Source organism: Dasypus novemcinctus, chromosome 15 (assembly GCF_030445035.2).
Source record: "Dasypus novemcinctus isolate mDasNov1 chromosome 15, mDasNov1.1.hap2, whole genome shotgun sequence".
NCBI lineage: Eukaryota > Metazoa > Chordata > Mammalia > Cingulata > Dasypodidae > Dasypus > Dasypus novemcinctus.
Window position 1 is genome coordinate 18963882 of NC_080687.1, and position 26058 is coordinate 18989939.

Genomic DNA, 26058 nt, shown 5'->3' on the forward strand with positions numbered 1-26058 from the left:
TTTCAAAAACGACTTTCCTGACCACCACTCCCACCCTGAAAACTTATTATCGACAATGTTAAATTTTACCCAAGCCCCATGTTTCTGGAAAACAGTAAAGGTTAAGAAATCCCAACATCCTTTGTGTTCTGGAAAATGGCTTGCTGCAAAGAACAGCCCTAGCCCATGTGACTTAGATAAGACTCACAATGAAGATGGAACCCAGAGATAATTGTCACTGAAAATAGGGATGAAAAACCCTTAGCAATGTTTTAATTTAAGTACACATTGTAATATATTTATGTAAAGATATACAGGGTGGCCCTTCCCTTTTTCATGCTCCTAAATGTGACTCCTGAAAAACCGAAAGAAAACTATGGCTCTCAGTCTCCCTTTTCTGTCCGAGAGATCCCAATTTAGAGCCAGCAGTGGCAGCCTGTCCTTATCTTAATGCCATGATGGACAAAAGCTGATGGAGTAAATGGGAAAATGGGAAAAAGTTCACCAAAATGTAATTATCAGGTTCTATCTGAGCAGATTTGTACTGGTGTACAATGGAAAGGATGTAAAGATTTCTTTCCCTATTGTGTTGCTGATTAAGGACGTATCCTTCCCATAGAAATCCTGATTTAGAGATGTAGGTGCATCAGAAAGCAAAGACTGGGGAAGCAGACTTGGCCCAATGGACAGGGTGTCCGCCTACCTCATGGGAGGTCTGCAGTTCAAACCCCGGGCCTCCTTGACCTGTGTGGAGCTGGCCCATGTGCGGTGCTGATATGCGCAAGGAGTGCCCTGCCACGCAGGGGTGTCCCCCGCGTAGGGGAGCCCCACGTGCAAGGAATATGCCCCATAAGGAGAGCTGCCCAGTGTGAAAGAAAGTGCAGCCTGCCCAGGAATGGTGCCGCACACACAGAGAGCTGACACAAGATGATGCAACAAAGAGAAACACAGATTCCCAGTGCCCCTGATAAGGACAGAAGCAGTCATGGAAGAAAACACAGCGAATGCACACAGAGAGCAGACAACTGGGGGTGGAATAGGGGAGGGGAGAGAAATAAAATTAAAAAAAAAAGAAAGCAAAGACTGTAAAGCCAGAACACTGGTGCTAGAGAAGTAAAATTACAGGAAGTGGTAAAAAACTTGACATCCTTCTTCATTTTTCCTTTGTGTCCAATGGTCTGCATTCTAGAAAAACTAAAATTAATTAAAACACAATTAGACCTGGTTTTATAAAACATATTTTATTTTAAAAATGAGGCCTCCCTGAGCCCATCAATATGTTGCATATCACATATGAATAAACCAAAGTTAAACATGAAGCACGATTGACTGACAATTAGAATGCTTTGTAACTGTTTTATAAGAAATAAATATTACTATTTAAGACCATGGTGGCATTCTCCTCAGGCAATAAAAAGCTCTATGGGATGAACTGAGTAAGGATATACAAAATGGACGAGAAGGTCAGTTTGGGGGAAGTAGAAGAAAGCCAAATTGGAGATTTAGGGGTAGGTGCAGAAGGAAATCTAAGGGGGAGGAGAGGAGGCAAAAGGGGAGGAGGTAGCACATGGAAGGACTGGTGAGATGGGAAGAGGTTGGGTGAGGGGTGGTGAGACCTTTAAGAAGGATGTCTGGGAATCACAATTGAGATGGTCTGTGTTGCTGTGACGTAAACCTGCCACCACCTCTATCTTGTGCAAACCTTCTGCTGGATTAGCCTTTTTTGAGAAAAGTGATTATTATAATATAAGTTCCTTTGGAATTCACAGAAATTTGGGGGAGGGCATTAGACCTTCAATAGGGTATAGAATGAAGGTTTGAGCAATTCTATCTAGAGGTTTAAGGAACAGGGAGACCCCACCAGATATCTGGTTACACGAGACATTGGCATTTGAAATTTATGTACACATAAACATGCTTTTCTTTCCTACTCCATGACTTTGGCATTCACATATATTAAAACAAGAAGATGGAGATAGAGATAAAAATCACATACAAGCAATTGAATTTCAGCTTTAAATACAAAACTGAGTATCTTTCATACAGTTTTCTTCCTTTTCTTTGTTAATTTTGATGATGTCCCTATTGCACCAGAGATCTTCCAGCTAGTGGCTAGAAGATGAAGAAGACATCCTTAATGTATAGTTGGGAGACTTGGCAAATAAGATGGTCTTAATAATACATGTTCTTATCCCACCAGCCTGTAGAGATAGAAAAGTCAATTAGAAATGGAGAAGCCATTGAAATAGATAAACGAAGCCTGGAAAGACACATTACTACTTACTTCCAGGGTAAAGTCTGATGAAAAGTTTTCGCACCTCATCATACACCCAAATCAGAACAGCGTATGGTACAGCCACAAACCAATACTGAGGCCTGGAAGCAGAAGGGGGGAATATGAGCCCCAATGCAGCTGAAGGGAAGGTCCAGCCCCCAACCAAGGGGCAGAGGGGCTGCTTGTTAGTTTCCCCTGCCTTACTGGCAGTCACAACTGCTTCATTGGGTTACACAACATAAAACTGAAAAGCGTTTTATTTAACCTTTTATAAGCAACCTTTGCCTTTGAACTGATGTATTGGATGAGAGTAGAGATGGGGTAATAGAAACTGGAAAATCCATTTCCCCTTGAGAAAACTGGCAGGTCAAATCCTCTAATATAAAATTTACTCATTTCTATCTCTTTGGAAAGATTTGGGAATGAAAGAAACCCCTGGAATCCCAATGTTTAAGTTGTGATCGCAAGGAGAACTCACCGGAGCATAGTGAAATTCAGGGCTGTGACACTTCCAAGGCCATAGGAGAGGATTAACGCTATGATGATCTGTGAGGCAATCCCTACCCAGATGACTTTATTTCTGCAAGACACACAAAAATAAATCGATTCTGAATTTACATGGGGTTGTGATGATGCCACCCACCAGAGGGACACCATCCAGCAGAGTCAATGCCTTGTATGTTATAAGCAAGACTGTAGTTAGGTCCTTTGACCAACAGGTACCACCCCCCTCCTGCCCTGTGCTTTAAACCCTGGCATTGCAGGCTCAGGGTCGAACTATGAGACCAAAGTCAATACCTGAAAAGACCCTGCTGGAAGATGGAATTCCTCCGGGTTTTCCTGATGATCAGATCTGCTATCTGCTGGACCATAATGCCAATAAAGAAGGCTGTGTAACCTGTCCATTCTAGGTACTTCCGCTGGTATCTCGTCTGTGAATGAGCAGAGGAGGAGACTGTTAGATCCAGGAAGGAAACCTATAGGGAGACTGCAATGTTGTTTTGTAAAGCTGTATTCCCTCCCCCCACCTCACCAAGATGCATAGCAGATTACCTCCTTGCCTTTGGAAAGGAACACTTTTTTCCCCTTTTCACCAAGTAGGGAGAGAATGCTCATTTAATTTATTTGGCCCAAAGGTGGGTGGTGGTGTTTTGGTCACTCTTCCCAACCAATTGCAAAGTTAATATAAAAAAAATTTAGCTCAAGGGATCTAATTTGAGAGATGAAGCTGAGTCCTGGCAAAGGCCAAACCAGCATAACCAAGGTGTCCACAAGCCTTCTTAACTGAGAACATTTTTACCCTTTGTCTCATAAGTTCAGAGAAGCAGATTTCAGTGTCACTGCAGCAGGACAGCGATAGAAGGAGAGAACCAACTATAGGATGCTCAGGGTGGCCTCCCTTACCCATTCTTGTCCATAGCCGTCTTCCAAGTCATTCACACTGTCCTTCTCCCATTCTACTCGGAGGCTGATGAGAGTACCGGGTGTAAACCCCTCCTGGGCATAAACGGCAAAATAAACAATAAAAGCTCCCAGGGATTGCATGAGGCCTAAAAGAATAAACGAGATCAAGATTGAGGTCTAGAATATCTTCGGAGAACTGCCAAGTTACCCTCATTCTTCTCTCACTTCATCCTCCTCCCAACCCCATCCCCAAGAGAAGAGAACAGCCTCTGAGTGTGACTGACTCATATGCATTCTCCGGGTGGACCCTCCCTTGAGTGGCAGGCGAGAAAGGCCCTTGTCATACCAATGTGCAGGTAAGAGTACAGGGCCAGTGGCTTGTTCACCAGCCTGTCCTTCTTCTTGTGGCGAGGCTTCCTGTTCATAATGTCACTCTCGGACTTCTCATAAGCTAAGGCGATGGAGGGAATCTAGAGGGGAGAGAGCCCATGAATCCCGACCCTGAGATATGCTCTACCAATAAAGGTGGTAACAGCAGTGGCACAGCAAGGGGCCGGGGTTATACGGGACCAGTCCATCCAGGGAACAGGCAACAAGGGGGTGTGCACTGTCTACTCAGAATTTCAAGTCAATTGGCTGTAAAAAGTCATGCTGTTTTCCATCATCACTGTGGGCTGGCAGTTGTAAACAATGCTCGTTAGAAAACACTTTTCCCCTCCTGGAGTGGATTTCTCCCACCACCCTTCTCCTTTCCTTCATTATGCAATGCGGGGAAACCGCGGTCCTCAAACCTTAGCATGTGTCAAAATCACCCAGCGAACCTGTTAAGGCACAACTCGCTGGGCCCCACGGCCAGTTTCTGATTCTGGAGGTCTGGGGTGGGGCCTGAGAAGGCATTTTCAACGAGTGCCCAGGTTGTACTGATGCTACCAGTTTGGGACCACATTCTGAGAACCACTGCAGTGGAGAAAGATGAGTGAGTTTAAAAGACTAGAAATTATGGGGGCCTCAACTCTCCTCAAGGGTAAAGGCATTTCTAGTTCCCCTGCAATGTAGGGACTACCTGGTTTTGATTTTAAAAGAGTGGGGAGAAAGGGAGGAAATTTGCAAGGGCCATTTTCCTTGCCATGAATTTAGCCTGCTCTTCTGTTGCTTTTTCCCCCTTTTCCCAGTGTAAGTTCAGAGCCACATGAACTTCAACAGACACATACTACAAGTTCGGACAGTTTAGTTGAAGTTACTGACGTCTTAATAACTGCTACTTCTTACTGTATCTGGGTGAGGGGTTCCTGATCGCACACCTCTCTAACCACTGGGCTCCATGGGCCTGGTACTGCAGGGACTATTTTGGTGATAGGGTCACCTTTCTGAAAGGCAAGGGACACACACTGACGGAAGGTGACCAATGGCACATTTTTCCTTTGTGCATGGACTCATGTCATGAAAAGCTCCCTATGGGGTATAGTGGTTTACTTTCCAAACATTTGACAGATTGATTTGATCCTTTGGTTGGGCTGGGGTCTGGGGGGACTAATGGAATGGGCGCTACCTTAGGGCTCATTAGAAATGCAGATATCCAGGTGCTCCTGCAGCACTCAAGTCTGAGAAGCAGGGGTTTAGTCCTTTCCTGGCTCTTGCTGGTGATGACCCTGATATCCACACCACTGGGGCATTTCTCAGACCCTTGCTCCCTTCGAAGCCACTTACGATGTCTGTGCCCAAGTCGATGAACAGGATGGTGATGGTGCCAATGGGAAGGGGGAGCCCGGCGATGATGTAGATCAAAAAGGGGCAGAGCTCAGCGATGTTCTTGGTCAGTGTGTACGCAATAGTCTTCTTTAGGTTGTCAAAGATCAGGCGACCTAGGCAAAGAGGTTCCTCCTTACAGGACTTGCCCCTGGCCCGAGGTGACCCCAGCCCTCAGCAAGACCCCCTGAGACCTTGCTTACCTTCTTCCACCCCTGTGACAATAGATGCGAAGTTGTCATCCAACAGGACCATGTCAGCGGCATTTTTGGCTGCATCAGAACCTGCTATCCCCATGGCAATTCCAATGTCTGCCTTCTTTAGGGCTGGGGAGTCGTTGACACCGTCGCCTGTCACAGCAACAACTGCATCCTGTGGAGAACACGGTGAACGAAAGTAAGTGAGCAGAGGCAGGGATTACAGATTTGCAAGAACAGCATGGTCTCAGGGTCAGCTGGAGGCGGGAGACAACTGAGCTGAAATGAAGGCCCATTTTGGGGGAACCTATCATTGAGATGAGAAATCACAGAGGCAAGAATAATGACCTCCACACCAGATGTGTTCAAATAATAAAAACCAGTGCATGTGGGAGGTGAAAGTGGAGAGGGACTTCTGCAAGTATTTTCAAGTTAAAAAAAATTTTTATTGTAACATATATATACATACATTACATTACACAAAATTGCCCATTTTAATCACTTTTTTTACTAGTTGAAAGTTTTATTTATATAAAACTCATTAAGAACATAAAAGATCGAGTCTTAAAAATTTAATCACTTTCAAGTGTATATTTCAGTGGTATTAATTATATTCACGATGTTGTGCTACCGTCATTATCATCCACTACCAAACTATTTCATCACCCAAACAGAAACCCTATACCCAATTAGGCAGTAACTCCCCCTATCCCATTCTCCCAGCCCCTGGTAACTTTGAGTCTATTTTCTGTCTCTATAATTTGCTTATTCTAGACGTTTCATCTAACTGAGATCATAGAGTATTTGTCCCTTTGTGTCTGGCTTATTTCGCTCAGCATAATGTTTTCAAGGGTCCTGGATAGGGTGTTTTATGTCTACAATTTTAAACCTCTGTGTGCCCATATCTACACTACTGTCCAAATGCTTCCCAACCAGAAACCAGAGCTCTAGACATAAAATGCAGAGAGCTAGTTTCAGTTCTCCTTTTGTCCTGCAGATGTGGAGGGGCCTGGTACCACCCCCCATGCCCGTGAACCAGGGAGGGCAGGGAGTAAGTCCTCCTGAGTGGGTGGAGACATGAAGTAATGACGAATGGCAAAAGACTTGCTCTTGAGAGTTTCTGAAAGGTGTTACAGCCTTGGTCTGAGATTCAGATGCACATTCTGACATTCCTTCGCGCCATAACAGCTGACGTGCGCCCCTGGCCTCATCCACTCACCTGTCTCTGACAGCTCTCCACGATGATCAGTTTCTGCTGGGGAGACGTCCGGGCAAAGACGATTTCTGAGTGGTTGGCTATGAGCTCGTCCAGCTGTTCCGGGCTCATGTCCTTCAGCTCTGTGCCAGTCACCACGGCAGCTTTAGCATCCCTGGAAGGACCAGAAGAAACCAGTGAGGTCAAAGACCACATTTCAAGTTGAAACACTCTTTTGGGTAGTCCATGGGTTGAAATCACTTGACTTCACTTGGAACTAAGTCTCCTTGGCTCCTGATGCTCTAGTGTGATAAGAGTGGTTATAAGGACTGGTGACAGTTTGCTCTTCATTTCAAAACAGTAAAAGAAGCCTCAAAAATTAGGCTGTTCTTTCCTGGTATCATAAAAACAGGAAAAACACAGAGAAACCGTGTAGCCTTTCATTGCAGGAATGGGTAAGGAAATGGTACTTCCTGGGTCAGTCTTTTACTTAGCAAGAAGGAGGATAAAAGAATACCTGCTTTCTTCTTTTGAGTCCTAGAATTCAGCCTATGCCAAAACACATAGGTAACAATTCTTTGTTGTTCATTTGAGATTTATAGGATCTACTATGTGCAATGTGCTCTGTTACGGAGAAAAATTATTCAGGTCTTCTCTGAGCAAAAATATTGTCTGCTGAAAATAAAAGTAAGTTTCTCTGGGGTATTAATTATGTAGATCTGATTTGTCACTCCATACTAAATCTCTTTAGAGGCTTTCCACTGGGCTCAGAGGAGGCCCCAGAATCCCTAACTTGGCCTCAAAGGGAAGCTCCTTAGGTCAAAGGCAGCCTGTCTTTTGAGCTTCATGTCTCCTTTGGGTCCTCCTTCAGCTTACTGGACCCTTCAGTTCCAAGACCCCCAAGCTCTCCACTGCCCTCCGGGCTTACAGGTCTTGCTCCCTTTACTGGAAATGGGCATCTCTTTACCTTACCTTCCTGTGGCTAACACTACAAATTTCAGCCTTTGGATTTCAGCTTAAATCCTGTAGTACGAAACATTACATGCCTCCTTCTGTCCATTTTATATATTTTGAGCTTTTCCCTCTGGGTGCTACATACAAACTTTAAAGAATTAGGAGAGTCAAGAAAAAACCAGATCTTTACTTAGGAAGCTTCTATTCTACTCAGGACCGAATAAAAGGCAGTGAAGAACACGTTACATAGAACACGTTCATATACCTTATGAATAGATAAACGTACCTGGGGTGCTCACACGGGAGTGCATGAAATCTATTCTTGATTATACAACCAGATCATTGGCAAGTAATTTCATATAAACCCTTTGTTTCAGTTTTTCTCACCAAACTGAGTACATAAGTGCTCAGATCACCTACACTGGATTTTGAAATTTCAGATAAGGAATATGAAAGGGGATAATTTTCTTGAGTGTCAATACAGTACCTGGCATATATTAGTTGCTCAGTAAAGTTTTTTTTTTTTAAAGGCTAGGTCTGATCTTTATTTAGATACTAGATTTATTTTTTAATTTTTAATTTTTATTTTTTTGAGTACCGGAGCTGCCGGAGATTGAATCTGGGACCTTGTGTGTGGGAAGCCGCCAGTGCTCGACCACTGAGCCACATCAGCTACCCTGAGTTGGTTTCTTCATTTGTTTATTCGTTGTCAGTTTTTTTGTTTTGAGACACTGGGAACCAAACCCAGAACCTCCCATGTGGAAAGCAGGCGCTTGACCACTTGAGCTATATCTGCTTCCCTCAGTAAAATTTTGAGTGTATAAATCGATAAGTGAATTAAAGCTCAAGCTACCCTTGCATTACCCTGAGAGGGTGTCTGGCAAAAAAAAAAAAAAGCCAAAAAGGTGATTTGCTCTAAATAGCACAGCTCTGGAAAGCTGATAGGGCTTCATGTATAAACACTTCAGTTTCTGCTACATTGGTTCTGAACTTACTGTTTGCTAACCTGCTCCACGGCAATGTTGAGGCGTTTTGCGATGTCTTCCACCGTCTCGCTGTTAGCTGAAATGATACCTACACTCTTGGCAATAGCTTTGGCTGTGATGGGATGATCACCAGTAATCATAATAACCTAGGGCACAGACAATGAGAAAGGCATATGGACAATGAGGCCAGCTGAGGTAGGAACATGCAATATTGCCTACTCTACTGTGACCTGGTAGAATATGGCTAGTGGTTTTTGTGGTTTGCCCAATGGACAATTCTTAACCTAAGACTGAATTGTCTCACTCAAGGAGACAGTGATCCCACTGGATCTACCCGCGTACCTACTTGTTGCTAAGCTTCTTACATGTACTCCTCTGATGTTAGAGTAAGCCCTTTTCCTTTGATACATTACTTTATTTATAAAAAGGCTGGTTATTAGGCCCTTTATAAGATCTACTAGGGGGCAGCCCCACATTGCTTCAACAAACTTGATATTAACATGGAAATGGAATTTATATTTCAGTGTAAATATCATGAAGATTAATGGATTATGGATGTGGGATCTCAAGATTAACGAATCAAGCCTTTTATTGTCTATCATGGTCTAGGGTAAGATATAGCTATTCCTGGACACAGGAAGATAGCTTTCTTCTCACTACAGTTTCCATTTTGGTTTATTCCACATAGACACAATCATCTTTATATGAGACAATCTTAACAGAGTGAAAGTGGACATAAAAGAAGAAAATTATATTTACTTAGAGAGACCTAAGCATCTGAATATCTCCTATGATAAAAGTGCTTAGGAAGGGATTTAACATAAGTGGAGAACTTCTTGAGTTAGGAAAACAAGGCTCACCTTGATTCCAGCGCTCCGACATTTGGTAACTGCATCAGGCACAGTGGACCGGGGGGGATCGATCATTGACAAGAGCCCCACAAAACAGAGGTTGGAGGTAGGAAAGTTCATGGTCTCTATGTCAAATGAATAGGTTTCTGGAAATTCACCTGCTGGCAGGTAGAGATGACAGAAACCTGAAATGGCATGGGTTTGGGAGTCAATGAAACTAGGATAAGAAATGATCAAAGAAAACGTGGAACATTTTGATATACTCACAGTCTTACAATTTTACCAAATACATTAGAGTATACTAGAATTAAGTCCTTCAATTTCATAATGCATTTTTAAGAAAAGGTATATTGCACCCCCAAATAATTTACCAGGTACCCATTAGGTTATATGTTGTGCTCTAAGGATATAAAGACCAAGAGTAGACAGCTTCTACTTCTGAAGATGGTTTAATTTAGTAGAGAGACAGAGAGAGAGAGATAAAATATAATGAAACATGGTAAGTAATAGCTATTCTTTAGCTACCTGGATGATCAGGAAAGATTTCAGCAAGGAGGTAACGTTTCAGCTGAATCTTGAAAGAGGAGGAGATATTTTTACAGGGAAAAAAGGGAGGACTGGGGATGGAAAAGACATTTTAGGCAGAGACAACAGCATAAGCTACTGCAGAAAGTTGGGAAAGGACTTCAGGGGGTCAGGGGAACGATATGAAGTTCAGCCTTTAATCAAGATAGGTGGGAGATAAAAGCCATCAGGAATGGGGTAGAACCATTATTTTCACAGAAGGCCCCTGCCTCTCACAGGTTGAGAAATAAGGGATCACTGGGTCTGGTAGAACTCCTAAGATCTTATGGCCTTCTCTCATCGTCTTTTACATCAAATTTATTCTCGGCATGGCTCACTGATTTACAGATTTCAGTAAAATACAAACTTTGAGAGTTCGAGCATGAAGTTCCTAGAGCTACTATAGTCAGATGGGTATCAATCCTGTGATGAAAAGATTACCCAGGGTTGTGGGTTATTTAAGGCATGTTTAAAGCATTATCATCTCATTTATTTATTTTATCTGCTTTACAAACTAATATCTTTAGAAACACACATTCCACAGATTCCAACATCTCTATTGGCAATAACCTTCATGATGTTTAATGAGCCTTATCATCAACCTTGGACTTTTGTTACCTTGATTTCATCTTTCTGTGGTTCAGAACAGGTGCCAATTGTACACCTGTGATTCTCAGAATGGAACATATTATCCCCATCACCTTAAATTATCACAAATAGGCCCCTGCCACAGTGGTTATATTTTCAAGGTTCCTTCAAACTCTAATTTCCCCTGTCCCTGTTATTGGTGTTACTTCTTTCCTAGTTAAATTGGAATCTTATTTAGAAACTTATTTTTCTCCTCTAATTAGTTCTAAGTCTTATAATTCTGTCTCTATGAAGACTCTTGGAGTCTCCTTAAGATTCTCATAGCTGTCAATCAAATTCTCATGCCCTTTGACCTAAATGAAAGCAGCTGCCCCCTACCTGGACCCATGCCTCTCCCCTCTGCCAGCTCAACTTACTTGTTGCTGCCAAGAATGAACTCCCTTTACTCCCCCCAAAAATGCCCACCGTAGCTCTGATCAGCTTCCTCCACTGACTGCAGAATGAAACACTGATTCCTCACCCCATATTGAAGGCACTCCATATCAAGAGCTCTGATCTACCTCTTCAGCCTTGCTTCCCATGACTGTGTCGTCGAATGCACCTTACAGCCCTCAGCACTAGCGGGCATATTCAACAATGCTTGCTGACACCCTCTCCATTCCTGCCTACGTGCTCTGCTTATGTAGCTCGCTCCATCTGGAATATTTCCGCCCACTTCCTCTTAAATATTACCCGTCATTCAAGGCCCAGTTGAAAACGTAACTCCTTCCATACCGTCTTCTCTCATTTCCCTTATTTGGAAGTGACACCACCCTCATCCGTGCTGCCATGTAGCACGGTCTTTCATTTACCATCCTGATTACCGTACTTTGCTTTACATTATCCACGTGGATGTCATAGCACCCCTCCTTGACATTAACTCTGCAAAGATGCCCCTCTCATCTGCTGTCCCTGTCAGGTGGCGGGCAGGGGTCCAGTTGCAGAGCTCACCCAGCACGCGCTCCCCCAGGCCTCCCAGCTCCATGTATGCTGTGTGGAAGGCCTCCGCTGTGCTCTGGTCCAGAGGCTGCTCCTGGCCATTGATCATGATGGTGCTGCACTTCTCCAAGACCCTCTCAGGGGCGCCCTTCATCACCAGTAGGAAGCGCTTGTCACCGGGGTCATCAGTTTCATGTATGGAGAGCTGGGAAGAGGGCATTCATTGAGCGAGTTAAACACAGCATGCTCTCTAATGCTGAGAGATTACTACTAAGGCCATATTTGTCCAGATCCTTCAATTAGCAACATGACAGGAAGGTGGAATGCATCCCTTATTTTATTGGGTAACTTGTCCTTGGAATGTCAAGGAGGAGAAATCATGGCATGCCTAGGCATGTTCGATCCTCTGTATTTTGTGACCAACTAATATGCAGATGTTTAGTCTTGGCCCCAACCCAGAGAGGCCCCTGAGTTTGAATCCAAAGTCAGTGGAGCTTGCCTTTCATACGGAAACTGGTTGCTTTAGAGAAAACTCCAGTGGCTATCTGTCAGCCCATAATCTTGTGCCTTGAACAGATTTCCTGGTATGCTCATGAGCATTGTGCAGGCTGTGTGCCTCCATGTCTTCCCTCCCCTCCCTACCTCCTTTAAGATCCAAGCTATCCTGAGCTCAGGCAGGCATGGGGCCAGCAGGAATTCCCAGTGCCTTTTCATCTCAGTACTGAGCTGAGAGGAAATCGATAAGGGTATGACTCATGTAGCGTCTTCCTTTAGGACTTCCTTTAGAACTGTCCTTTAGGACAGTTAGACAATTTAATATGAATGCCCTTTATACAATCGTAAAATGGCTAACTCTTAGATAGCCCTTATTTTATGCCATGTGTTCTTCTAAGCACTCAATAAGAATTTGAGGAAGCTGGAGTATTTGATGAGGAATGAGTAAATTATAAAAAAAAAATTCTACCATTACAGATCTATCAGTTGGCTCTAAGGGCAGTGATTCTGTAGCCTGATAGCCTCACTTCAAATCCCAGGTCAGCCACCTACCTACTCCTTGCCATGAGCAAGTCATTTAACCCTTCCTCACTCATAGACTAGGATAATAGTGTCGCCTTTGAGGATGAAATGAGTTAATGGGCAAAGCTCTCAGAAGGATCCTGGCTCACAATGTACACTATCAGAGTGTCTATGGCTGTTGTTTCTACTTTTTCATTTTAAAGTGCTGTGGTCATAATAGATGGAGGCTTTTTTTTTTTTTAATATTGTTGGTTTTTTATTTGATGTCTTTATTTGGTCATAAAAAAGCTGGCAACCCTATGCTGACCCTCTACTTATTTTTTTTTTTCTTTTTGATTTTACTCATCTCTGATATCAAACTCCAAGATCAATGTGGCTGTTGCCTCCCACTTGTGCAAAAGTTACTTTAAAATCAAGCCCTTACCATCAGCATTTTATTAGGCAATAGAAACCCAGCAGAATACCCTCTTAATGTTAGAAATTGGTGGAGGTGGTGGGCTATATGTAATGTAGATGGATCATTCAAAGAAGCAGTTGGCCCTGACAAGATATTCGCCTTTCTTTTTTTTTCTGTACCCTGCTTCAGAGAAAGGAAGGAGGCCAGGTTTACTAGAGACCCAGGCCCTGCATCCCTAAAAACTATTCTGAAGTTAGGTATCATTCAAAAAACGTACTAAGCAAAGGATATGCACAGGTAGAGTTGCTATTCTAGTGAAAACGAAATAGGCCAGGTGTGAGGAAAAACGTACCTGAAATTTGTTGGTAGAGTTAAAAGGTATTTCAGCCACTTTGCGGTTTCTTTTTCTAACATCCATCACATCACCCAAAATGACCTCTGAGAATTTCAAAAGAGCAGTTTCTGAGGCATCCCCAACCACCACTTTCTGTGAATCAAAAGAAATAAACAAATATTTTCAGGTTTTTAGGAGATTGCTTTCAATGAATCAACATGCCTTTACCATGTGAACCAACATATCTTCTGCCTAAGCTTTCAAACCAGCTGGAGAGACAGGTTGATTATGAAACATTTAGAGTGATTCAAGACAATCGTAAAAGCATAGAACTAAATGGTGTCACCTGCTGACTTAGCATAGCAGAAGCTCACAGAAATTGGAACTCAGTGAGGACTGAGGGTTTCATGAAGGAAGCAGCTATTGTGCTAGATCTGGAAAGATGTGTGGATTATAGATAGAGAAGCCAGAAGAGTGACCCTTATAGAACCAGAATGCCACAAGTGAAGGTGGAAAAGTGGAAGTTTCTCTTCTGAGTGCTAGAGATGAAGATGGACATGGAGGATAGGTAAAGTTGTGGAAGACCTTGATGGGTATGCTGACATCTTGACTTAAAAAGCAAGAGTAGCAGAAACAGGAAAGCACTAGGAACTTTCAGCAAAGGTAGGTGGAGATACAAGCAGGACTTAAGAGAAATTAGTGGCTTGCAAGAAAGACTGGAGGTGAGGTACACTGGAGTCAGAGAGGCCAGGTAAGAAGCTGTTAGTTATTTAGATATAAGGTATTGGTGAAAACAAATGTAAAATTAGATACATTTTGAAGCAATGATGACAGGACCTGGTGTGTCACTAGATATAGGAAAAGAAGATAGTCAAAGATGACTTCTAAAAGTTTTGGCCTGGGTGACAAGTGGAATGGTTATGCATTGAACAGTTGGGACAGGATATTGGTTCAGAGCCAAGATGGACACAGAAAGAAGATAAATTGTCAAAAGTTCATGACGATGGCAGGACTTCCAAATGGAAGAACATAGCTAGATGGAGGTGCATGTTGGAGTCTGGTGAGAAATTAGAATTGGGGATCAAGATTTGAGAGTACTAACAGAAGTGATTGGCTAAAATGAGAATTAATGAGCTCATAGAGAAAGAAAGACAATAACACAAAAAATATAAGAAAGGGAAAACTTTAATGAAGGAAACACTTGGCAAATAGAGCACAGATTCAGTGACTGATGGCAGGGGGAGGAAGTGGGGAGGAAAGAAAGAGGAAGAGAGTGGGGAAGGGAGAGATAAGGGGGAAGTGGAGGGATAGGGATAAGGGGAGAAGTTTATTGTTTATTCCCATATTTCAAGACTCCTTGGAGCTCTACCCATCTCAAGTCAAGAAGAATATGCTCTAAAATTAATCCCTCTGGGCCCATTCAATTTTATTTTAAACTTCAGTGGATGGCATTTATAAAAAAAGCAAATTTGATTGTATCCACTTAGCTGGTAAAAAAGTTAGGGAATGGGGAAGTGGACGTGGCCCAATGGATAGGGCATCCGCCTACCACATTGGAGGTCCACGGTTCAAACCCTGGGCCTCCTTGACCCATGTGGAGCTGGCCCATGTGCAGTGCGGACGTGTGCAAGGAGTGCCTTGCCATGCAGGGGTGTCCCCTGTGTAGGGGAGCCTCACGCGCAAGGAGTGTGCCCCGTAAGGAGAGCCACCCAGCGTGAAAGAAAGTGCAGCCTGCCCAAGAATGGTGCCACACACAGAGAGAGCTGAAACAATAAGATGATGCAACAAAAAGAAACACAGATTCCCAGTGCTGCTGCTAAGGATAGAAGCAGTCACAGAACACACAGCAAATGGACACAGAGAGCAGACAACGGGGTGAGGGGGCGCAGAAATAAATAAATCTTCACAAAAAAAAAAAGTTAGGGAAGGAAAGTAATTTAAAGGCACATTCATTTTCAGGTATGAGACAGAATTTTCAAAGTTGCCTAAAGTCAATACTCTGAGAACTTTTAAAGATTTTTGTGATTTCTCACAGCTAGTTGGAAAGATTAAATCAAGTGTCAAATCAGAACTGAGAAAGTGACTTCAAACTGACTGTGATTTAAGATCAAGTTAGGCAGAGGTTTTACCTTCATTATGGGAACACTTTCCTGTCCTGGCCTGAACTCAGCTCGGTTACACAGTGTTACGATCTTGGATAAGGAGGCCCAGGTTCCAGAGCTTTGGTCAAACATTTGATCTGGAAAACAGAGAAGGGAGAGTAGATGCTGTGAGCACTGGATGCTATCAAATAGTCCCACTGTCCACTGATTCTCTGACTGCTGACCAGTGCTGCCATGTTTAGTCCAACCTCCAATGTCTACAGCTTGGCCCATACAGAATGTTCCAAAAGACTCACTTGAATGTTCTTCACTTGTATCTGCCATGAATATCTGATTGTCAAACCACAGGTGAGCCACAGTCATCCTGTTCTGAGTCAGAGTTCCAGTTTTGTCAGAGCAGATGATGGAGGTGGAGCCAAGGGTCTCCACTGCCTCCAAGTTCTTCACCAGGCAGTTCTTCTTGGCCATCCGTTTTGCTGTCAGGGACAGAGTCACCTAGACAGGAGAGAGAGAGAGAAGGAAGCTGGTGGAAAAACCAGAGCTAGAAAAATCATTTTGAACACAGTTTCAATAGCATGTAAGTATCTAAGTAGAGCTGTGACTGAATTTTAGGAGATAGCAAGACTACTTGTAGAAGAGAGGTACAGTTATGGATATAGTGGTTGGTAAGCCTTATACGTCAGAATCTGTTTTATTTTATTATTGCTTTTTTTTAAAAAAAACATGGAACACAGTTTTTGGTCCTTTATCCCTTGAAGAAAATGATCCTGCCAAACTCACAGGAGGCAAAGAGAGGTAAGGTTGTATGGCCTGACCTCATGAATAATTATGAGGAGAGCTTTGGCCACCCAGCTCCCATGTCATCCTCAAGGATGAATGTAGAAGCCAGAGTTTAATCGGTATATGCCGAAGTTGTCCCAAGGACTTATTTGTTGCTTTGAGGAATTTGTGTTTCACATTAAAAGCTCCATATTTTAAAGTCCCAGATCTCAAAGGGTTCTGTTGGCTTCAGTTTCTTCAGATTACAGCCTTCTGATGTCAGAAGAGAACTGGAGTTCAAGAAACCCTTCTCTGTCTTTGTGCATGACAGTACTAGGCCAGTGATTATGTAGGCCACATCTATAGGGACCTTGGAAATGGGATTCTCCTCCCCCCACCGACAGGGTCTCTGTGGCAGATTCTGGGTAGGTGGGTAGCTTTGGTTGCAGGATTCAGCTAGGTGGACCCTTACCTAAACTGAATTTGGGGGCAGGGGCAGGAGCAGGAAGAGATGAATTGTTTTGCAGAAGAAATTGAGAGGAATTTTGTATTTTTTTTTTCTCCTGAAAGAGGGAAGAAAAATGAGGCACAGCTGGTGACTATGTCTGAGTTCCTAAGCTGTAAAAATTGCCAAGAAGTGTATGGAGGGACGTGGATGTGGCTCTAGTGATTGGGCTCCTGTCTACCATACGGGAGGTCCAGGGTTTGATTCCTGTGGCCTTCTAGTGAAGGCGAGCTGGCCTGAGCAGAGAGCTGGCACACACAAAGTGCTGGCCCACGCGCAAGCTGGCCCCAGTGGAGTGCTGGCCCATGCAGGAGTGCTGGCCTGCACAGGAGTGCTGGTGCAGCAAGAGGATGCAACAAAGAGACACAGAGGAGAGACAATAAGAGACACAGCAGACCAGGGAGCTGAGGTGGCACAAGAGATTGAGAGCCTTTCTCCCGCTCCGGAAGGTCCCAGGATCAATTCCCGGTGCACACAGCATATGGACACAGATAGACAATGAGGTGGGGAGGGAGAATGAACTAACTAAATAAATCTTAAAAAAAAAAAGAAGAAGTGTAGGGAAAGCAGTTGGCTCCTGAAAGATCAATCAACAGTGGCTCAAGTCTATCCTACCCAGATCTTAAAGGGGCACTGTAACATACATGAATTACAGATAGATATCCTGAAGATGAAAATATAAAGTTTTCAAGGACAATGCATTCTAATATTAAAAATATCACAATTCCTTTTGTCCCTCCAAGAAACAATCTACCCAGAATGTTCCATTTTTGTCTCTAATTCAGAAGGGGTTCCCTCTAAAGACAGAGGAGACTTTGTTGTTTGCCTGTGGGAGCTTAACTAGCATAGGTATTATATGTTACAACGTCAGGGTATGGGAAGAGTTGGTGGCTATCTAACGTAGGGACTCACAGTGACGGTGGCCAAGAGGCCCTCAGGCACATTGGCCACAATGATGCCAATGAGGAAGATGATGGAATCCAGCACACGGTACTTCAAGGACACTGCGATGATGAAGAAAAGGATGCCGATGGAGATGGCCACTCCAGCCACAATATGAACAAAGTGCTCGATCTCGATGGCAATGGGTGTCTTCTCATTTCCAACTCCTGAAGCCAGCGAGGCGATCTGTCCAATGACGGTGTGGTCCCCTGTGTTGATGACCATGCCAACTGCTGTGCCTATGGGGAAGGAAGACATTTTATTCCAGGAGCCCTTAGCTAAGAGAAGAGTCCAACCTGCTTTACAGACTTCTCTTTGGTGGCTTACATGGTAAAGCAGTACATGGCGTTACAAAGATCAGACATCAGATCTCTGGGCTCTTCAATTCCATGTTTTTCTCTGGGAAAAGCTTTGTAACAAGAGATGAGACAACAACATAGGCCTAAGGAAGGGAAATGCTAGGAGCTGGGGGAGGGGTGGCAGCTGGACTTACCTTCTAAACAGGTTGTGGAATAGAAGCCAATATTCTTTGTTTCCAGGGGATTTTCATGAGTAAAGTCACAGGAGCGGGACTGGGGCTCAGATTCCCCAGTGAGGCATGAGTTGTCTACCTGGAAGATATTTTGAAAAGAGTTCACAACTGGGTACTTTGATTCCCACCTCAGTTCTCTGAAATCAGGACATCTAGAATGCCAGGCAGTTACAAGGATGATGGTTAGGAGTGCCCCACGATACTCACCCTACATCCCTGAGAAGACAGGAGTCTGATGTCTGCAGGAATCTGGTCTCCTCCTTTAATCTCAACTATATCCCCCACCACCAGCTGCTCTGCAGGGATTACCTTCTTCTCTGAATCTCGGATGACAAGAGCTTGCTAGGAAAGAAAAATGTGATAGACACTTCAGCTCCTGAAATGATTCTAATACCCCTCTTTGCCTATACCTCTGTCAAATCTGTCTGTAAAATCCAGGAAGAATACTGAAGGATAAACCAAAGGTTTAATAACCTTACAAAAAATAAAACTTTAATGGGATGGAGCTCCATCATCTTAGCATGGAAGGAACCATGCCTTCCATTCACAATTTCTCCTTTTACTTGGTGCTCTATGGGGCAGGGACAACATGGTTTCCCTGCTCTACATTGGCTATGATGCAGGAACACCCTAAAAGCATGCAGAGGGTCCTGTGAAGAGGAAAGCACTGGGCCTCCCACACTGGTAGCATTTTGGGGCAACATGTACTAAGGCTGAGGAATGGGAGCAAAATAATGGGGTCAGAGGCAAAGAATTAGAGGTTGATCCCTTGCTGCCAGTGGACAATCTCTGAACTTCTACAGTTTACTCTAAACTATCCAGATTAATAAAGTTATCAGAATGGTCCACAAAGGCTTAAGAGCAGTAACTGATGATGCTCTGCAGTGACTAAAGTTCTCTTCTTAATTGCTGACAAAGCCTTTTTCTGTATTTTATTTCTTTTGATCATCTCAAAACTCTATGAGGAAACCAGGGTTTAGAGAAATTAGGTAACTTGTACAAGATTTCTCAGCCAGCAAATGATGGAGCCAGGGCTTGAGCACAGATCCTCAACAAGAGGAAAGCAGATACAGGAAGAGGGACGTTGGGGCTACTCACCTGCGGAATCATTTTACTGAAGCTTGCCATGATGTTGGTGCTTTTTGCCTCTTGGTAATAAGCAAAGCACCCGGTTAAAATAACAACCAGGGCAAGCACTGCACCCAAATACACCTGAGTGATGAGGAGAAGAATCAATCAGTAAAACAAATATTAGGAATGAATCAGGGAAACGGACTTGGCCCAGTGGTTAGGGCGTCTGTCTACCACATGGGAGGTCCGAGATTCAAACCCCGGGCCTCCTTGACCTGTGTGGAGCTGGCCCATGCGCAGTGCTGATGCGCGCAAGGAGTGCCCTGCCACACAGGGGTGTCCCCCGCATAGGGGAGCCCCATGCGCAAGGAGTGCGCCCCGTAAGGAGAGCCGCCCAACGCGAAAGGAAGTGCAGCCTGCCCAGGAATGGCGCCGCCCACACTTCCCGTGCCGCTGACGACAACAGAAGCGGACAAAGAAACAAGACAACAAGACTCAGCAAATGGACACAGAGAACAGACAACCGGGGGAAGGGCGGTAATTAAATAAAAATAAATCTTAAAAAAAAAAAAAAAAAGAATGAATCAAGGACTAGAGCTCTCTCTTTAGGGAAAGGTGAGATGTATGGTATTTGTGTCCTGGTATGATTTACATGCCATTAAACTTACCTGTTTTAAGTGTACAATTGAATGACTTTTAGCAAATTTTCAGATCTATGCACTCATTGTGACAGTCTAGTTTTACAACTTTTCCATCACCTCAAAAAAGATCCCCTGTGCCTGTCTGCAGATACTTCCTACCCCCACCCCAGTCCCAGGCAATGGCTCATCTACGTTGTCCCTGTACATTTGCTTTTTCTGGACATTTCATATAAATGGAATCATATCAAGGGTATGACTTCTTTCTCTTGGCACAATGTTGGCCAATTCGGTTGTGTAGTTTTGGCCCCCAGTTCCTGGCAGGCAAAGATGCTCTCCATGTTCATGTGAGACAGTTAGCTTTGAGGAGAAAGGGTCCAAAAACACTTTACATGGATCTAGATTTTTCCTCCCTTAGGAACTCACAGTGCTTTCTAATTTGAAAAAAAAATGTTCATGCTTATACTGCCTCTGAGACATGAGGAAGTCAGATAGAGTTTATATTCTACAGATGGGAAAATTATCGTGTTTTCCCAAACCCATACAGCCTGATTCCAGCCCAGGGCTTGGCCCACTAAAGGCCTTAATTTGTGGTTCCCTCTTCCACTGCTACTAATGTACCAAACCCCATAGTAAACCAGGGTAGCCTTACATTGTCCAGGGAGGAGGACTGATCGCTGGAGTACTGAATTCCGTATGCGATCCAGCACAGGATGGCTCCTGTCCACAGCAGAAGGGAGAACCCCCCCACCATCTGCTTGAGGAACTTGATGATCTCGGGTGTCTCCTTGGGAGGGCTGAGGGTGTTGGGGCCATTCCGAGCCAGCAGCTCTGCAGCTCTGGCACTGGAGAGACCCTGAGAGAGCCAGCGAAAGCAAACATGAGTTAGAGGTTTCTTCTCCCTCAGATGCTGGACTTCCTATGTCTGTAAGTTGTGATTAGGCTTCCAAGTGCCAGTCTACAGGGACACTGGCCTCATCTTCCCTCCACCCCCCACCTTTTAAAAGAATGCTTAATGCTTAACCAGGTATCACTTTTACATTCTCCCCATGTATTCACTCATTAATACTTCAAAGTATTCTAGTAATTCTAATTTTTTTAGAGATTTATCCAGAAATACAAGTATTTTGCTAAGGGGGATTTGAAATAAAGAAGCTGTTGCCAGGGCAAAGCAGTAACTACCTAATCCCAATCATAAGAATTATTTATGGCCAAGCCTACAGTACAGCAAAGGGGCTTTCTCAGGGCCTTGGTTCAGACACTCTAGCTCTTTGGGTTAACCAGCCCTTCTGATGCATTCTGGGCAGGGCGAGTTTGGGTTCTCAAAGGTGCTGCTCTAGGTCACTCATTCTAAAGATGATGTCTTTAGCATACAACCTTTCCCTGTATGTAATCAGAGGGCTTCTCCTCCTGACCCATGTTCCCTGATGACTTACCTTAACAATGTCCGTACCATATTTAGTTTCCAGTTCCTTACTGCTGAGTTTGTGGTCATCCTGAAATCCATGAAAGGAAGAAAAGAGTGAATTAGATACACCCAGAAGACTCCAACCCTGAGCTTTGCCCAGCAAAAAAAAAGTTGGGAGTAACAAAGAGGATGGAACAGGGCCAGGAACTGTGGGAGGAAAAGGGAAAAATCCAATATGGCAGGCGGCTGTGGCAGCCAAGGGAGCACTGCCCCGAGAAAGTCTTTACCTAACCCATGGGCTAGGGGATTTGCCCACCAGGCCTGAAGGGTTCAGACTTGGTTGGCGTTTACCACATAGTACCTGTTGTTAGCTCTAATTAACAAAGCAGTGCCTATCACCTCATAGTTGATACTCTCTGGATGCTTAACCAAGACTTAAATTCTGGGATCAGTTGAGGGTAACGTGCAGTACTGATGTGGGCTATGGGTGGGAGGCTCTTTGTCTCTTAAGAGATAACCTAAACTATCTGTGACTTGTGGGTGTGGGATGATAAAAAGCTGCAGTCCTGCCCTTGGTGACCATGGCAAGGACTCCAGTCCCAGGAAGCAGTTTAACAATGCAAGGTTTATAAACTTTAAGTATTCAAGGGAAATGCAAACCAAATATGCTAAAAGCTTATCTAGAATGCCTGAAGTCCATGCTAAAAGCTTACCTAAGATGTGGAAGATATATATGCTAATTCAAGCCAATTGAAAACTGAAACAAAAGGACCATTTAGCCTTTACACTCTGTATAAAAGAAACTCAGAAAGTCTTGTTCGGGGCTCGGGTTTGCAACAGGAAGCTCCCAAGAGTCCAGCTCGCGGTCAATAAATCATTTTTCCTTCTCAAAATCATTCCTGAGTCCTGGCCTCTCTATATGCAAATAATTAAACCTCTCTCAAATTCTAATACAGTACCAAACCAGTCCCCCTGCATCTTCCTGGATGGCTTGCTTTGAGCCACAAGCAGAACCACATGTTCTGAAGCTCCCTACCCTTGCAGCCCTGATGGGGGTCTCTGACACAGGGGCACATTTCCTTATTCAAGAAATCAGATTCAGATAGTTGATTGGTTAGAGCCAAAAGCCCTGCAGATTTAAAACCTGCCAAACAAATAACAGTGTGACCCATACTTCCCAATTCTACCATGTAATCATTAGACTGAAAGGGAGTTTCTCAACTCAGCACCATCAACATTTTGGGCCAGATAAATCTTTATTGACGGGGACTGTCCTGTGCACTACAGGAGGTTAAGTAGCATCCCTGGTTTCTACCCAACAGATGCCAACGCACTCCCCTGAATCATGACAACTGAAAATGCTTCCAGACACTGTCACACGTCCCCTGTGTAAGTGTGTGTGCATGTGTGCAAATCACCCCCCCTCTTTCCTATTGAGAACCATGGGCCTAAGGGACTAGAAGTTTCTTTCTATAGCAGAAAACCAAGGGTTACGTCTTCTTCACCCCACCTAGAAAAGCCAGCAGTCAGGATAATTTATTCTTAATTATCACTGCAGAGATTCTTTAAGTTCTGACTATCTGACAGAACAGTTTACACTGGGATGGGTACCAGAACCATCTGCTTTAAAGTATATGATAAAAAAGTTTGTTACATTAAGATGTTAAGCCTTCCAACAAACGAGAACTTTTACTTGAACCCTCTCCTCAGCTAGATTCTGTTTTGCTCATTCATTCATTCTGCCAGTATCAACTGATTGTGATATTGCTGGGGATCCAGAGGATGCAGGCACAGTCCTGCCTACTCTCTTGAGGTCCACAGATAAACAGGCTGCCCAAAGCACAGCAGTACGCCGACTTCTGGGCAGATGCTTAGAGCCGCTATTGTGGAACAGAGCACCTACCTCTTCTCGCTCCTCCTGTGCTTCCGGGATAAGCATGTGGGTGCTGGCCAGCACTGCAAGAGCCCAGGGCAGCCACTTGACACTCAGGCTCGGGTTAGTATAAAGCTGCTGATGTTTATTCAGAAGCCAGGAATTTTTTAGTTGTCATCAAGATTCTAAGTGCTAGAGAGACCACGATACAAAAGTACCCTGTCTCAAATTAAAGGCCTCAAGCAAAAAGGTTGGGGAAACAAAAGAGGGAAAGAAAGATGTTCCTATCTCATCAGTGAAACAAGGCGACATTTTGGCTAATACTATGGAAATTCTTTTTCTATATTATGTATCTTCACAAAACGCTAAAGAAGGGAGACTCTCGTAATAATCAGGCAGGTAAGAAAATGGATATATGTTCATTTTACAAGGAAGAACAGCTAGGTCTTCAACTTTAAATGCTAGAGATACATAGGGAACAGTAATTACTATTTATTGAGCAACTACTATGTGTCCAGAACTATGCTGAATTTTTTTCCTGCTTTATCTCATTTAACCCTCTTAACAATTCCAAGCTATAAGCACCATTTTAAAACCCTTTTTACAAAAGGGGAAGCTAAAACCAGTCAAACTGGGATTTGGATTCAGGTCAGTCCAGTTTCAGACACGTGTTCTTAAATGTTTATCAGAGTATATATAAATGAATGTCCAGTGGTGTGCTGGCTAATGATTACCAAGCTCTTCAGAAAAAGGAAGAAAAAGATATGATTTGTAGCATTTGCTAATTTCCCACCTTAGCCAAATTTCAAGCTAATAATATGATGTCAGTCACTTGCTGAATTCCTGAACATTTAGCAATTGTCTCTCCAGCCCATATGTCCTTATGGTGGAAAATAGGGATAATCTAGTAAAATTTCAAATTTCAGTCTCAGAGTAGAAGTTTCCCCTTGGCCATTCCTGAGAGATGAAATCTGTCACATTGCGGTTTACTCTGAAGCAGCTCTTTCCATGGTGACCAGTTCTATCATGTATCCAAGTAAAGCATTTCAGTTACCACAAACCTTTACTCTCAGCTCCTACTCCACACATTCTCATTTTACTTAATAAAAGTGGAGCTTCAGTTAAGCTCCCAGTTACGGACTGATCATTGGAGAAGTGGGACTTGTGCTGTGCCTCAAACTGTCTGAATATTGATGCAGTATTGGCATCCAGCATCAATACCCCAGAAATAATTCTTTCACAGGGGGTATGACATGACCAGACACCTAGCAGAGTCTAGCGGCTTTGGTTTGCCTCCTCGGCAGTCTCAAATAATTTGAACACATTGACTAAACTGGCAAGTGGTTATTTATATCTCATTTAAGTCTGCCCACCCTTTGGTGCCTAGAGCTGGAGAGCTTTCCCTGTGGTCCACACTGGAGTGCCTCCAGTCAGAATGCCGAATGGGCAAAGGGCCTTTCTCCTGGGCAGATCCTATCATGCTGCTTGAAAAACAAAACAAAACAAAAACAAGGAAACAAGTCTCAAGGGAATGTTCATATCCTCCTTGAGACAGCTCTTTTCTTAAGTGGTAGGTTATTGGGGCAGCAGGTTCTCAGGAAGAAGGGGGCCCTTTGGGCTGGGGGCTACTGACCAGGGCAACTTCTTTCTTAAGCTCTTCCTTCTGGTGATTCTTTCCTGGTCCCACGCCACTGTTCTGCAGGCCCCTGTACTTCTCACCATCCGTCTTGTCTATTTTCTCTATGTCTTTAGTTCCACTGAGCTCCACAGAGTAAATTTCTGGCGTTTTCTGAAAGAGAAGCAAAGTGCAATGTTGGCCCCAGAGGGATTCTCTGACATGTGCTGAGCCTCCTGGAAGGGAGCAGCGTGTGGATTAGGGACACGCCTGGAATGGAGCCCTCCCCTCCTTACCCCATCCCCTTTCTCATTCCCTGGAGAGGAGAGAGGGAGCAGCAGAGGGACCTTAGCCAGGGTTCCTGCCCCGTCCTTCACTTAACTCTCCAGCCCCTTCCTTTTCTCCCCTTTCATCTCTTATTTAGAGGGAGGGTCCTGTGGGGTCAGGCCTGAGAGCCTCTCCTTAGGGCCACCCCCCCTCTGAGACTGGGTGATCCTAGACCGGATCCAGCCAAAGAGCTGCGGGCCTTCCCTCGAGAGCCCGTCCCCCAGGGACGCGCCAGGCGTGCCCCTTGCGTTGGGGGCTGCCCCCCGGGGCTTGTGAACTTCAATAACGGGGTCACCGTGAGCTGACCGACTGGATTTCCTCAGCCCTCATCTCAGCCGTGGAGTCCCCCACGCCCAGCTCCAGCGCGGTGCTCCCAACACCAGCTTCCCAGCGCGGTGAAGGGCCTCGAGAGCCATTCCTGGACATCTGGAGCCAGCCGGCTCGGGGTTCTGAGTAATGGGTGCCCCCCGTGTCCGCGGACAGAACTCGGGCCGAGGCCGGGGAAGGGGAGCGCGACAGCAGACAGCGGCGGTGGGTACCAGCCCTCCCCGCCACGGAAGGCGCGTTTCTCCTCGTAGCGCTCCCCGGCTCCCACCGCCCCGGCACCCCCGGCGCCCCTGCCCCGGCGCCCCGCCCGTGGCCGCGGGGCGCACGCACCTTGCCCATGCTGCAGGCGGGGTGGCGCGGCGAGTCGGGAGACGGCGGCGGCGGGGGTCGGGCGCGGCGCGGGGAGGGTGCGGACGCCACCCCGCAGCCTCTGGGCGCGCTCGGGGAGGCCGCGCGCTCGCGCCTTTAAACGCGCCGGCCCCGCCCCCGCTCCC

General features: G+C 44.7%; 1 protein-coding gene across 2 annotated transcripts; it reads right to left on the bottom strand.

Moving 5' to 3' along the window:
- Positions 1 to 1200: 1200 nt before the first annotated feature.
- On the bottom strand, positions 1201 to 26009 carry ATP12A (ATPase H+/K+ transporting non-gastric alpha2 subunit). Of its 2 annotated transcripts, XM_058276360.1 has the most exons (23): positions 25895 to 26009; positions 24929 to 25084; positions 21451 to 21510; positions 20667 to 20870; positions 19404 to 19517; positions 18513 to 18647; positions 18267 to 18384; positions 17744 to 18012; positions 15864 to 16062; positions 15595 to 15704; positions 13484 to 13618; positions 11730 to 11922; positions 9597 to 9772; positions 8746 to 8882; positions 6821 to 6971; positions 5608 to 5776; positions 5366 to 5520; positions 4005 to 4128; positions 3659 to 3804; positions 3053 to 3186; positions 2733 to 2834; positions 2264 to 2355; positions 1201 to 2180 (listed from the first exon to the last, which is right to left on the bottom strand). In XM_058276360.1, the coding sequence occupies exons 1-23, from the start codon at positions 25901 to 25903 to the stop codon at positions 2152 to 2154; spliced, it is 3117 nt and encodes a 1038-aa protein (XP_058132343.1). In that variant the 5' UTR covers positions 25904 to 26009; the 3' UTR covers positions 1201 to 2151. The 2 variants fall into 2 exon arrangements, with proteins under 2 accessions (XP_058132343.1, XP_058132344.1); XM_058276361.2 differs by lacking the exons at positions 24929 to 25084; positions 25895 to 26009 and adding an exon at positions 23326 to 23444 and having other exon boundaries at positions 2035 to 2180.
- Positions 26010 to 26058: the final 49 nt, after the last annotated feature.